General features: G+C 39.2%; 1 protein-coding gene across 1 annotated transcript; it reads right to left on the minus strand.

Annotated features, from left to right (window-relative positions):
* Positions 1–9432, minus strand: LOC145655509 (TOG array regulator of axonemal microtubules protein 1-like). The gene is made up of 15 exons (XM_081709042.1): positions 8339–9432; positions 7754–7817; positions 6257–6388; positions 5672–6006; positions 5448–5460; positions 5122–5289; positions 4670–4840; positions 4362–4574; positions 2785–2902; positions 2461–2566; positions 1924–2159; positions 1383–1541; positions 930–1056; positions 344–456; positions 1–148 (listed from the first exon to the last, which is right to left on the minus strand). Exons 1-15 carry the CDS (start codon positions 9371–9373, stop codon positions 1–3), a joined length of 3138 nt encoding a protein of 1045 aa, XP_081565168.1. The 5' UTR covers positions 9374–9432.
* Between the last annotated feature and the right edge of the window lie 3465 nt (positions 9433–12897).

A 12897-nucleotide genomic window follows, 5' to 3' on the forward strand; every position in this document is an offset into this window, starting at 1 on the left:
TCATCTCCCGCGAGTCATGTGGTTTGGCCCGCCACGTACAGTTGGGAGGATCCCACACCTGGACCTTGTCCTGTCTGTGTATTTAAGCTGTTTGATGTACTTGGTCTTGTCTGCAATGCTGTGGACCTGTGCTTTGCTGGCATCTTTGCTGAACACACACAACAAGAGAGAAAATGTAAGGATTGGTTTATTGTAATAAAAAGAAATTGAATGTGGTTACAATAAATTTAAAACAACAACAACAACAACAACAACAACAACATAATCACCATCAAAAAGTAGAAAGATTAAAGCAGTTTCAATAGGAACTCATGTTTTTTGCTTTGATTGTTTAAAAATTCACCTGCTGACAATCTGAGGTTGACGGTTTATAGAGGAGGCATACCTCATTCCACCGCAAGGGATATAGCGCCTGCCTCGAGCTGAAGGGGTATCCTGAGGCTTCTCACCCGGGACCTAAATCCACATCAGCATCACTGGGTGATGACTCTCCAGATAATGAAGACCAAATGTTCTTTCATACTTTGTTTCTAACTACTGGGTCTGGGACTGCACTGTGCAATATCTATACCTTACTGTAAATACAATATTTGAACTATTATAATGGGAGATCACAAACTATTTACTAGGAGACAACTGTATTGCCTCATCTTTTTGTACACTGACATCTTTAATATATGATTTTGGCTTAATATATTTGTTGTATATACATACTGCTGTGTACAATGTGTGGTGCCTTGCACTGCTCTGTACTTTAGTATTTGTTTAAAACATTTGTCTACCTTGTCAGCTCTGAGGTGGGTTTCACTAATACTGTGAATAAGTTTAGTGAATAAGCTTTGTTTAGTCAGTAAGCTTACAGCATAGTGGCTGAATGGAATTAAAAATCCTAATCATATATACAAATAGACACTGTGCTGAATTGTCACCTTGGATTTCAGAGTGAGGACAGTGGCCCTGATGGTGGGCAGGTCTTTGGTAGGGATGTACTTTTCCACCATCTTATCAAAGTCGTGATGAGACGACAGGAACAGTAGCATGCGGCGACCAAAGTACCTGAGACAAATAACAGCCCCGTTCCCATGAGAGAACCATGAGGGAGGAACTTAAGGGTGACTCACAGCACACCAACAAATTGTACCAGTCTACTACATTTACTACAATTAAGCAGAGTCCAATATTTATTAGTATATTTATTTTACCAGGACACAATTCCAGTTGCCAAGACACTCTGTGTCTAAAAAACTTCTATTACTCTACAATTTAGCTGCATTTGCTGACTTCAGAGTGTCATAGTTAGGAGACTAAAAGAATAAACCAAAAGATTACTATCTGGGCATGTGAAAAGCTTTGATAGTTTTCCATCTGATCCTGGTACCAACCTGGTTTCTTGGGAAGAGTCTTGCGCCAATTTGGAGACTGCAGGTAGAATTCGATTAGTCACACCTTTTGTCCCAGACAATAAGCGGTCAGCGCCAATCTTTTCTATCAAAGTAGCCAAATGCTGAGAAGTGCACTTTCTTACTGCAGCATTCAAATGACTTTTGAGGAGAACACAAACGAGAAAAGAGAAGGAAATATTTAAAGGCACTCAAAAAAGTATGACATAATAACAAATATGTAGTAATCTAGTCAATGTATACAGTGCAATGTTTAACTCTTTCATCTTTAAAGTAACTTAATACACTTATCTATGAACTAAAGGCATAATCAAATTATCCTATTCTATTTGATGGCTTTAAAAAAAATCTTTAAGAGGATAAATCAACAAAAATACTGTCCAATGCCAAAAAACATTTCGAAACACCAAAGGATAAGTGAAAATAATAGCAAACAGCAGCCAAAGCGCTCTCATTTGTTGGCCTCTTGACTGCTGCAGCTAGATGAAAGCTATAGCTGAAAGCTAACTGCAAGTTAACTGACCCGAGTCCTCCAGCGAGAAGAGCGTTCATGCTTCGGGTGGGGGTGCAGTTCTGCACCATGCAGTCCAGGGCTGTGTCCACATCCTGCCTAATAAAAGCATTGGACTCTCCTGCTTTGTGGAGGAGGACCTTGGCTGTAGCTTCCACCTCCTGGTCCATACTTTTCTGCAGGCCAGAGTACAACTCTCCCAAGGTCACCACCGCCACGCGTGACACTCCAGAGCGTAGGTTCTGAACCTGGGGGAAGGAAGACATTCCAGCTTGTGTTATGCCAAGAAATGGCTTCATCACTCATTATTACAGTTAAATATGGCATCTAAAATGCCCTTAGATGAAAATTATTTTTATAATAATTTCAAGCATTATACTAACTTTACTGAAAGATCTGTGTAGTTTTTGGCAGCAATGTCTCAATAACATAGGCTGATGGTGTATGACAAAAAATTTAATGGTATTATAGGTTAATTTTAGGAATCAGACAGATTCACAGGAAGTTACAAGGAGTCAGACGCAATAGTGAGCAGATATAGTCACTTACCTCTTGATTAAGAACAAGGCAGACATCATGGAGCCTACTACTAAGCACATCAGAGTGATACCGTGCTAAACTACGCATGAGTATCAGGCCATCAATCTTCTTCTCCCTGTATGAAAATATTGGACAAACACAAACTGTAAAAGTAGGTTATCATAACTGAAAAAAGATTATGAAAGAGGGGACAAAAGGAAAAAAGTGATAGTGATAAAATCACTTTACTAATTTCTAAGCATATGTATCATATATGCAGAAAATCATAAATTACTAAACTGTTTTACTTGACCCTAGCCAAATGCGTCATAATTTTACAGGTATGAGATTTACCAGTCATCAGAGCTAAGCAGTCTGAAGCTCTGAGTGACAGCAAGGTCCGGTTTAGAGAACGGCCGCAAAGCCAGCTGCTCATGGGGATTCTTCCTGGGGGTTCCTGGTGTGAGTTCATCTAAAGAGGAATACCGCACCACAAACAAACTGACTACTTATTTTAGGGCTACCAGTTCAACTTTGTTTCAAATCAACTTGACTGCAAAACATAACATTATTCAAGATGGCCACCTACATTTAATGGCCTTGCACAGTATTTTTTCTCCTTACTCAAAATGTTGTATTAGCTGGAAGTATGTGATTATCTTCATACTTCTGCTTCAGTTCAGTAGTTATTGGGCATTGTAGAGTGCATAAAACAACCTCTAATTGTTTTATTTTTTCTATACCGCCTAACTTCTATTTAGGACTTACACTTTATGTGGTGTTATCTTTGATGTCACAGATAACACTAATTGACTATAGGGAATCATAAGCTATGTAATATTGCATATACATGAACTGTGAAATCAAATGACCCTACTACACTTCAATCACTGCACATAGCTCTTTTCAAGGAACAGAGATGACATGTACATACAAATGCTCAGTTTTTGTATACAAACGGGAAAAGGGTTACTCTACATTTTATTCCAGAAAACAAGACCAAATCAAGGTTGCTCAAATTTCTTTCTGGGGTCTAAGTGACACCCAATACAAGAGTTTGTAGCAAGCATTTTACTGTGAAATAATTTGCAAACTGAGCTCAATACAGCTCTAGATTTGCCTGCCGACTATAACTGAAACACAACACCTTTCCCCACACTTACTGGAGGTAATATTGATAAGTTAGTAAGTCTTTGATATTAATTAACAGCCATTGTTTTCATTCGACACTTTATTCAATACCGTAGCAAGTAATGGAAAATATAACAAAACGTTAGTACATGCAAACGTTTGCTAATTTTGTGCAATTTGGGTCAACAAATGTATTTTTTATAACGTTATGATACACCAACACTATTTGAAATTGCCACCAGTCTCTGCCTGTCCCATGTTTAGCTCTCTCCGTGCGTAGTCAAAGCCTGTTAGCTAGACCTGATTAACCAGCCGAATATACGCTAGTTAGCTAACGTTCCTTAATAGCTTTAATGTAAACATGATCAATATGTAATAAATGCACAGATGATATTGCTATAAATGTATTCTTAAAATACGAACTGTGGTGTCCTCTAATTGATTAGTCTATTTAAACACAGCAAGGATTCTGCTGTTGACCAAAATCCCTAATAGCTTTTCACACAGAGGCTGTCAATGAATCCTCTGAGGTCCACGCCCAAACAGCAGAATGGTAAAAGGACAACACTCTTTTTAATGTCGTTTTATGGTTTAAAAAAATGATAGTAGGAAGGTGACTGGAATATTTAACATTCTTTGGAATATATATGGTTGTTTTTTTTTTTGTTTTTTTTGCATTTTTAAACAAACAACTGTGCAGGGCCTTTAAAACACAATTGTGTGATACAGCGTTTAGAGCAAATCTATTTACTCAAGAGCAGTGACCATGCATGAAGCGCAGAATAACAGGTGACACTCACCAGAGCAGTTTGAAAGGGGTGGACATGCTCTGTTCAGACTGGGGGCTTGTTGGCGTCGTGGCAGCATGCGTCTGGAAGGAGCCGTGGGAGGGCTGGGACGAATGAAACTTTTGACCAGGCTTCTGGGTGCGTGTGTGCTGTTGGGGCTCGAGGGCAAATCATCCAGGAGTTCAGCCTTCGTGGATGCTAGAACACTACCGTTGCGCTGCAAATCTGATGGGAAGGAGATTAACAGGCTATGGTGACTACAGAGCTTCCATGAGTCTCAGTAAGCACGAGGAGGAGCATTCATTGAGGTCAACCGTTACCTTTCAGAGATGCCGTGTCGTCTGAGCCCACGTCAAATGCCATGTGTCTAAAGTTCTGCTTCAATCGTTGCATGTTCTGCCACTCCCCCTGTATAGGCGGAACTTCTTGCTGCTCCAGACGATGTTGATGCATCTTAACCCTTGCAAACCTAAACGGCTTTACCCTCTCCAACAAATACACATACATGAATAACCACATAGCATCTCTATTCAAGACTGTCAATCAGAACCTGGAGGACCGGACTGAAATTATGCAACGTAGGAGTCAATTTGCATTAAAATCTTATCAAATCGTTATTTTATCAAAATTTTACTGTCAAACTGGCAACAAAGTCATTCCATATCAACAGCACATTCAAAAACCACTGCTGAAGTTAGGAAAGATTAAAGTAAAGGGAATCAATAAATATTAGCAGATTGTTCAATAAAACAAAATAAACATTGTCTCACCGCTGCTTTTTCTGGCTCAGTGCTTTCTTCCGAATCCATATGGCCAGCTGAAACAGCATGGCCATACACCCCAATCAGTGGCTCCCTGGGGGGTTTTCTTACCAACTCCTCCTGTTCTGGGGACAGAGTCACTCCAGGGTAGCAGGGAGCACCAGTGAAGCCAAAAACTCCTGTCATGGTGGTAAAAAAGTGTCAGTTTAAGGCAAAGCCACATCAACCTCTGTGTACTTCACATATGGAGAAACACACCAGTCAAAAGTGAAGGCAGCTGCATTACAATCACAGTAAACAGTTTACATTTTCATCCTGTAATTGGCATCCTTGTTACCAACTATCAAGTTCTTACTCAAAATGTGATTAGATATCACAAAGATATAACAAAGAATAACTGAAAGCAAGACATCCATTCCAGATTAAGTAGAGCTCATGTAAATGTGTGACCCAACAATGATTCAGTTTCTTTTTTTTTTTTAATTGAATCCTGAAATCTTACATTTCAATACAATTTGATATTTCAGTATGATTCATTTTTAATTCTGACACTGCTAAATACTGAAGAGCCAAAAATGCTTTGGCAGTTTCCCACTGAACAAAGACACATTTTCTAAGCAATGTAGCTATGCCCTCACCTGTTTTATCCCCCCATGAGCTGGGGTCCCTGTGACGAGGGATCGTATCTCGCTTGTTGGGCCATGTATTGGACATGGACAGTGAGGAGTTTGCATGGCATCTACGAGGCAGGGTGGGAGTCAGCTGCACTCCCGGAAGAGTGGCCAGAGGGTAGGAGGGCAGCAGAAAAGACCCGGGGGGGGGTGGATTGGAAGGAACTGAAAAGGTGCGCTCTACACTGGGGTTACCAGACAGCAAGCGGTTGGCTTTGGGCAAACCTGTATGGAAAAGAGCATCTATTCTCAAGAGAATCTTCCATGACTATTCATTTGGCAGCAAATAATGTTCAGTAGCTCCTTTCATTTGACACTCAGTGAGTGAAGTTTATGGTCAAGTGATGCCTTGATTCCAATTATTCTATTTAGCAATATTTTACAACAAAACAAATCTATTGCAAAAATTATGCAAATGTGCTATTTTCTACATTTTGTATATATAAATAAAGTAAAATCAACATCAACAAGTCACCTCTGTCAGAATCACTGAGATTAGCTGCTTTTAAAATATCTGGGTCCGCACCAAGGCTACCGCTTCGACAAAGTCTACCCACTGTCTCTCTTTTCCATCCTGGAGCATCGGGCTGGAAAGGCTCTACTGAATCTGGAGAATGAAACAGAAACAGGAAACTTGAGGACAATTTGAAGCATCAGCTCAGCATATGTAACTAATAGGCACACATCAGACTACAAATGCATACCAAAAAACAACTAAGCGGTAAACAAAAAGTGAGCAATAGCAATTTAGATTTTATAACTAAAGACTTTAACATAATTTTAAGAAAACTTAATCATATGGTTACATTGTTTACAGGAGACCTCTGTAGGCTCTTCTTGGATTTGAACAGTGCAGGTGGGATCTTTTATCAACAGACTGCAATAAAAGATTCAAGTCTAGTCTTGCCTGCAGTCTTATATTGTCAATGCCAACTAAAATAGGACTTGGTAAAAATCACAAATTCCTTACATCACACAGACCGCTGCAGCACACCAGAGCTCAACACTGGCCTTGTTTCACCCAGCATATTAAAGAAGCCATGTTATATAGATGATTGCGTTTGCAGCCATCTAGATGTGGTATCAGAAGCCAGCAAAGCAACATGACAATGTTTTGTTTGTTTGTTGGGGCGGGTTAAAATAATGACAAAGTGACAACTATAATCAATATACATGTATAGCCAGTATTATACTAAGCTTCTATATCAATGGTAGGAAGCATTATCATCCTAGGCTAAACAAAACTGCCCAACAAATAATGTGTTTCACCGTAAACCCACCCTGCATGTGGGTGGTCATGGTGCCCACTCTAGTGTGCTCTACTCAGTCATCTACAAACATATCACTGCTAAAATTAGTACTGGAGCATGAAATACACTCAAATTCAGACTTCCTCTAGTGTTTCTAATAAATACTACTCCCATGTTTCATAATCCACACACTGCTACATTGTGTTAATGCTTCGGTGTGGATTTTAGGATATTTTTCATGATGCCAAATTTTTTTTCCATAAAGTACAGGAATATTGAAAAGTACTGAAGAACGCCCATATTAATAGCAGCAGTCCGAATACTGATAGAAACCCACTTCAATGTATTCCATGTACTCATACACATTTAAAACTAAACAATGAGTTAACATTTTCATTTCATGTCTTGACCTACATGTTACAAGTCTGGGTGGCATGTTCAAGGACAAATGTCCAGATAAATTAACACACACACACACACCCACGCACGCACGCGCACGCACGCACGCACACACACACACACACTAATTAGCTAGATAATTAGCTGCTAATTTAAGGTGTGAAAATGAAAGCATGAGTAAAGGCAGAAACAGTAAAAGACACAAGAGACATGGGAATACAAATCAACATGTATTTATAGGTTGTATGTTGAAAACCTAGTAAGAAAATAGGACAAATCTAAAATAGAGGACACAAAGAGAAAACAAAGAGACATTTACTTACCAGAGTTTGTGCCACAGTTTTTCTGATTCAGCCTCAAGGAGGTAGTGAGATCTTCCACACTAAACTAAAGCAGCAACAACAAAAAACAGTCCCTTATTATTGAACATTTATAAGTAAGCATGTAGCAAACCATGATATTCCTTTTTTTAAATAGACATCTGTTCTGTTGTAGCTCAGTACACAATGCTTTCTTAACAAAAATGTACAGGACATTGTGCAATTTTATGCAACTAAATTACAATGAAAATAGTACTGAAACAGTTCAACATGAAAAATAATGGGGGTCATGTTATAAAAATGAAGTGACTCAAAACTTACATATTAGGCAAAACAGTTCAGGTCTGCAGAAGGGCAGTAATGTAAGAAGTAATGTTGATGGAAATTGGAATATGGAATAGAAAACAACTTGTAGCCTAACACAAATAAATAAGATTCACAGCTACATAAAGGAAAAAAAAGGTAAAGTAGCTTGTTGAGTTTGGAGCTGCATTCAAAATAGTACATTCTCTCATTTTTAACCTTATTTTTCCTTTTTTGTAATTCTGTGTGTGCATGTAAAATTAACTTCATGAGGTAATCACCCACCTTATCAGATAACTTTGCATTTGATGCACTGCAAGGCTGCTTGTTTACTAAACATGGGAGGAAAGACCTCTCCCAGGGTAGCTTGTTTTTCGCCTTCCTAGCGCTAACTACTCTCTTGTGTGACTGGAGGCCATCTGTAAGAGAACCAAAGCTGCCGTAGCCACTCAGTCGATCCGAATCTGGTTCTGTGTGGTGGCTCTGTGCACTGTTAACTTTCCCTCCATTAATAACCCAGTTCAGGTCAGCTCCAGAGCCAAACTGAGGTATTCGCCTTTGACCAGGCTTGGGGATGACCAGTGCGTATTCCACCATACCATCTGCAGACAATCGGGGGAGAATATGTCTGGCTCTTCGTGCCTGTACTGCAGCCATAAGTCCCTCCACATCTCCAGTGAAGTCCAACCTGTCAATGGCCTTCATGAGTAGCTGTTTTTTTCCTGTGTCAAGACAGCAGTCAAAAACAGCAAAGAGCTCCAGAGCAGCATGTCGGACCCTCTTTTTATTGTCTGCAAGATAAGGAGCCACTACAGAACACAGATTGGGGATATTGAAGTCTTTTCTGGGGTGTGTGAGCATAGCAGCTGTGATGATGTTGATGACATCTTCTCTGACTCTGGAATTTTTGTGCCTTAGCTGTCCTATTACAAGTTCCAAAACTTTCTGTGGACCTACAATCCTCATGAGGTGACGAAAAATATTCATGTACTCATTCCGGGGAACAGTCCGTGTGTCCCCCAAAGTTTTGAGGGCCACACATACAATCTGTTTATAATGTCTGTCCACGGCGTAGTCCAGGTTTTGAACCAGGAGGCTGATAACCTGTAAAGTGCCATACAAGACTTTGAAGTTTGTATCATCCAGAAGTCTACGTAAAAAATTGATGAATTCCACAATACTGTCAGAGGAAACGGTTTTCAAGTCCAGCTCTGAAATAATGTTCTTCAGCTCTTGTACCCCATTTGTTCGGCTCTGGTAGTTCTCGTGATCAAGGAGTTGTTCGTGTAACTCCGGCGATATTAGCGCATAAATCATCATTGATCAGACTCATTGATCCAATCACTGATTTGGAAAAGCAATATAGCCAGTTGGCTAGCTAGCGCACTTCAGCAGCGTGTTGGATAGGTGCTATATCACCAAGTCAGTTTGTCAGGAGCTCAACTTGGAAAGAATCCGTTAGCTAACTAGCTAAGCTAGTTAACCTAGGTTAGCAATCGCAATCGCAGTAACGCTACAGTTCAAGCAACACTGTCCAGTATTGTTGACAATTAGGATATTTACAAAGACTGTGTTCTCCAACAAGAATAAAAAGCACTTTCCTCTTTTGAATTCCAGTACGATCTTGAAAGTTGGGTATATGTAAACACATAGACTTGCTCGGAATTTTCTTCTCAGACCATCGTTCATCACAGTTCATCGTCTGGAATCAAAAAAACACTATGTCAAAAAACAACTGCTTCCATGGTGACGCGAGTTCTCGTAACCGCGAAGATTCGACCTCGCGCGTGAAAATATGGGAATTGTGACCAAATATGCTTGACCGTATTGGACCATAAATTATGTTCATTCAAATGGCCTATAACGATACAACAACTCTTCTTATGTGTAGCTGTTCACAATAACGTTATTCTGCGTCCATATCTCTGTTTAAGGACATTTACATGGTATAAAATCCCAATGGATGTCTGTACTCTAAAAAAAAAGCTCAGCAGGTTTTCTAAATTTCACTCGTATGTCCGTGGTTTGTGGGTAATTTCAAATCTTTTGCATCTTTTGCATCCACACTAAAACAATGTTATGTTCCAGGGTGTATGGAACCCTCCAGATTCCAAACTATGTTTGGTATTAAATAGAGTTATTTTGTAATTCTGAACTGTAGCTTTTTTGTAGACACCAGATGCATACATTAGTTCTGGGTCTACATAGGTTCAGAGAATCCCAAGTGAAGTTAAAGAAATATATATTTTAGTTTTAGAATTAAGCCTAGAGTGAGCCAATAGTGAACTTTCCCAGATATACCTAATTTAGTGTGTCTGTGTCTTAAACAACCTGGATCTCAACACCACCAAGATGTGGAAATTATAATGTACTTCAGGAAGCATCCTCTTGCACCCTCCTCATTAGTCATTAAGAAACTGGTCAATGCAGTGGAATCCTGCAAATTCATTTCAGATGCAGGATTCTACTATTACAAAGAAAGTACAGAAGCGCAGGTATGTCTTAATCAAAAGCTTAATTACATTTTAGGCTCCACTAATGCACAGTCCAGAAACCAGCTGCAGCATATCATTGAGTGCGCTCAGAAAGTCATCTTTCTCTTTCTCTCTTTTCTCTTTCTCATTCCTTGCTGAGCTTCATCAGTCTAGAAACTCCAAAAGTTCTGCAAATCCCTTCACCTGGATGTCACTTATTTCAGAAACTCCCCAATGGAAAACACTTTAAAGCATTCAAAACCAATACTAACCAGCATCTGACCTGTTTCTTTCCCAATGGCATATCTTTGCTGAACCACAATCCTCTGCAGTCCTGATGAAAACCAGTTCAATTGAATTCAAATTTATTTCTGTAGCACCTTTTACTACATTCATTGTAACAAAACAGCTTTACTGATGTCAGAGTCTGGACCCCCCACTGAGCAAGCCAAAGGTGACATTGGCAAGGTAAAACTATGGGTGTAACAAAGAATCCTCAAGAGGAATCAAGACTTGAAGGAGGTATCTGTCCTTAAATGGTCAACACCAGACAGCACAACAACAAAATAAGCAATGAGATCAAAATATCAGTAAGAAAGGAGTCATTTAGGAGCAAATAGTGATTAGGAATTAGGAAAAACTTAGAAATGTAATTACTGCTGAAGCAATTCACACAGCCTAGTGAACTGTCATGTTTACAAAACTGTACCTTACATGTCACAAATTTTAATTCATTTTGCAAATAGAATTGTATACTGTAAAATGTTTCATTTACTTCTACATATTGTATACGTCTACATCTTGATATTTATCCCCAGTGAAATGTATATACTGCCATTTATACTGTAGTGTGCATGTTGTATTTGGGTTAGCTATTTTCTAGTCTTTCATCAATACGCTTTTGATAACAGGGCTGCTTCTAGCTGGATTTTTTGGTGGCCCATTCCCAAGTAATTAGTGACAATGACGTGTAACTCATGCAACATGGCTGTGTGTTTAACTTCTGCCCTCACTAACAAATGCACACATTTCGTCACACTACAATTTATGAAACAGCATGTTGGATAGACTAATCATGCTTTCTCATTCATGCCATGCCAAACTGGAATCTAGCATAAATATGCTCCAGTCTGATGTGCGATCAGTATAGGATAAAAATTGTACCACTCAGTTAACAGAACAGTTATGTAAATATGCTAGGCGATTGAAATATATTACATTTCTAGTTTCCAGCAGCAGTTATCATATGCCAAAGACTGTATATACATGAAAAAGATCAATAACAAAAACAAATCTTGTCTCAACATCCACAAAGAAGCTCTTACAGCCTACCACAACTAATCACACCACTACCTTATTGTGTAGTGGAACAGAGATTAAAGAGAAAGAGGCGCGTGGTATAAAGCAAATTGAATTATAAACACATACTATATAGGGAAAATGACATTTGTGACATGCACATTTTGAAATGGTAATGTGATTGGGTTGTTTTTTTTTTCTGGAGTGCTATTTCGTGCACCCTTCTCCCGGAAGTTACGCAGACAGAACCTCTTTTGTGTTTGTTTTTCCTGACAAACGCTCAAGGCTTCTGTCACTAGCGTGTTGATCTCCGCTACTGCGATACATTAGACCTCGTTGGCACATCCAAAAGGTTGAATACAGGTAATTAACATCAGTTTCGTAATATTTTCACACTGCTTGATTGTAGTAGAGCGCGCTGGACTAGTTTGTTGCTAACGTTACATAGACAGTCGGCACATCCTGGCAAAGTTTATTTTTAGCAGCAACTGTAGTTAGCTAGCGAGCTTGCGAACATTAACCACAATAGCGAGCCGTTAGCATGTCATCAAGCTAATGGTACCCGTCTAGCTAGCTACCTAGCTAGCATCATCAGGATTCAGACAGGTGATTTGATCTCGGCCATGAGCAGCTACTGTGAATGACCTTCTGATTTTTAACATTTGACTTAAGTATTATTAGATAGCTTTGTGAAGGTCAATAGCTAGGTTGAGCAAAGAACTAAGAAGTAAACGTTTTTAGCAAGATACTTAGAATGTTTATGGTTTTCTTAAAGTGCTGGTAGCTTAACAATTATTTATGGTCTCCTTGCTGTATAATCGCGTTAACTTGGTTCTATCTAGCTAACCTAGCTACGGCGGTAATAAACATTACTGTTAGCTAGCTACTTAGCTATTTTAGCCAGCTCACTCAATGTGTTAACGTTTCATCAGAAGCCAATGCGTTCTAACCGAGTAGGTACGATATTTCCGCTTGTATTTAACTTTAACGTATTAGTCGTTTTTAAAGTTGTTGGCTAACTAACTGATTCAGCCTCAAGGAGGTAGTGAGATCTTCCACACTAAACTAAAG

This window comes from Electrophorus electricus, unplaced genomic scaffold, assembly GCF_041902795.1.
Source record: "Electrophorus electricus isolate QZ-2024a unplaced genomic scaffold, ASM4190279v1 Scaffold27, whole genome shotgun sequence".
NCBI lineage: Eukaryota > Metazoa > Chordata > Actinopteri > Gymnotiformes > Gymnotidae > Electrophorus > Electrophorus electricus.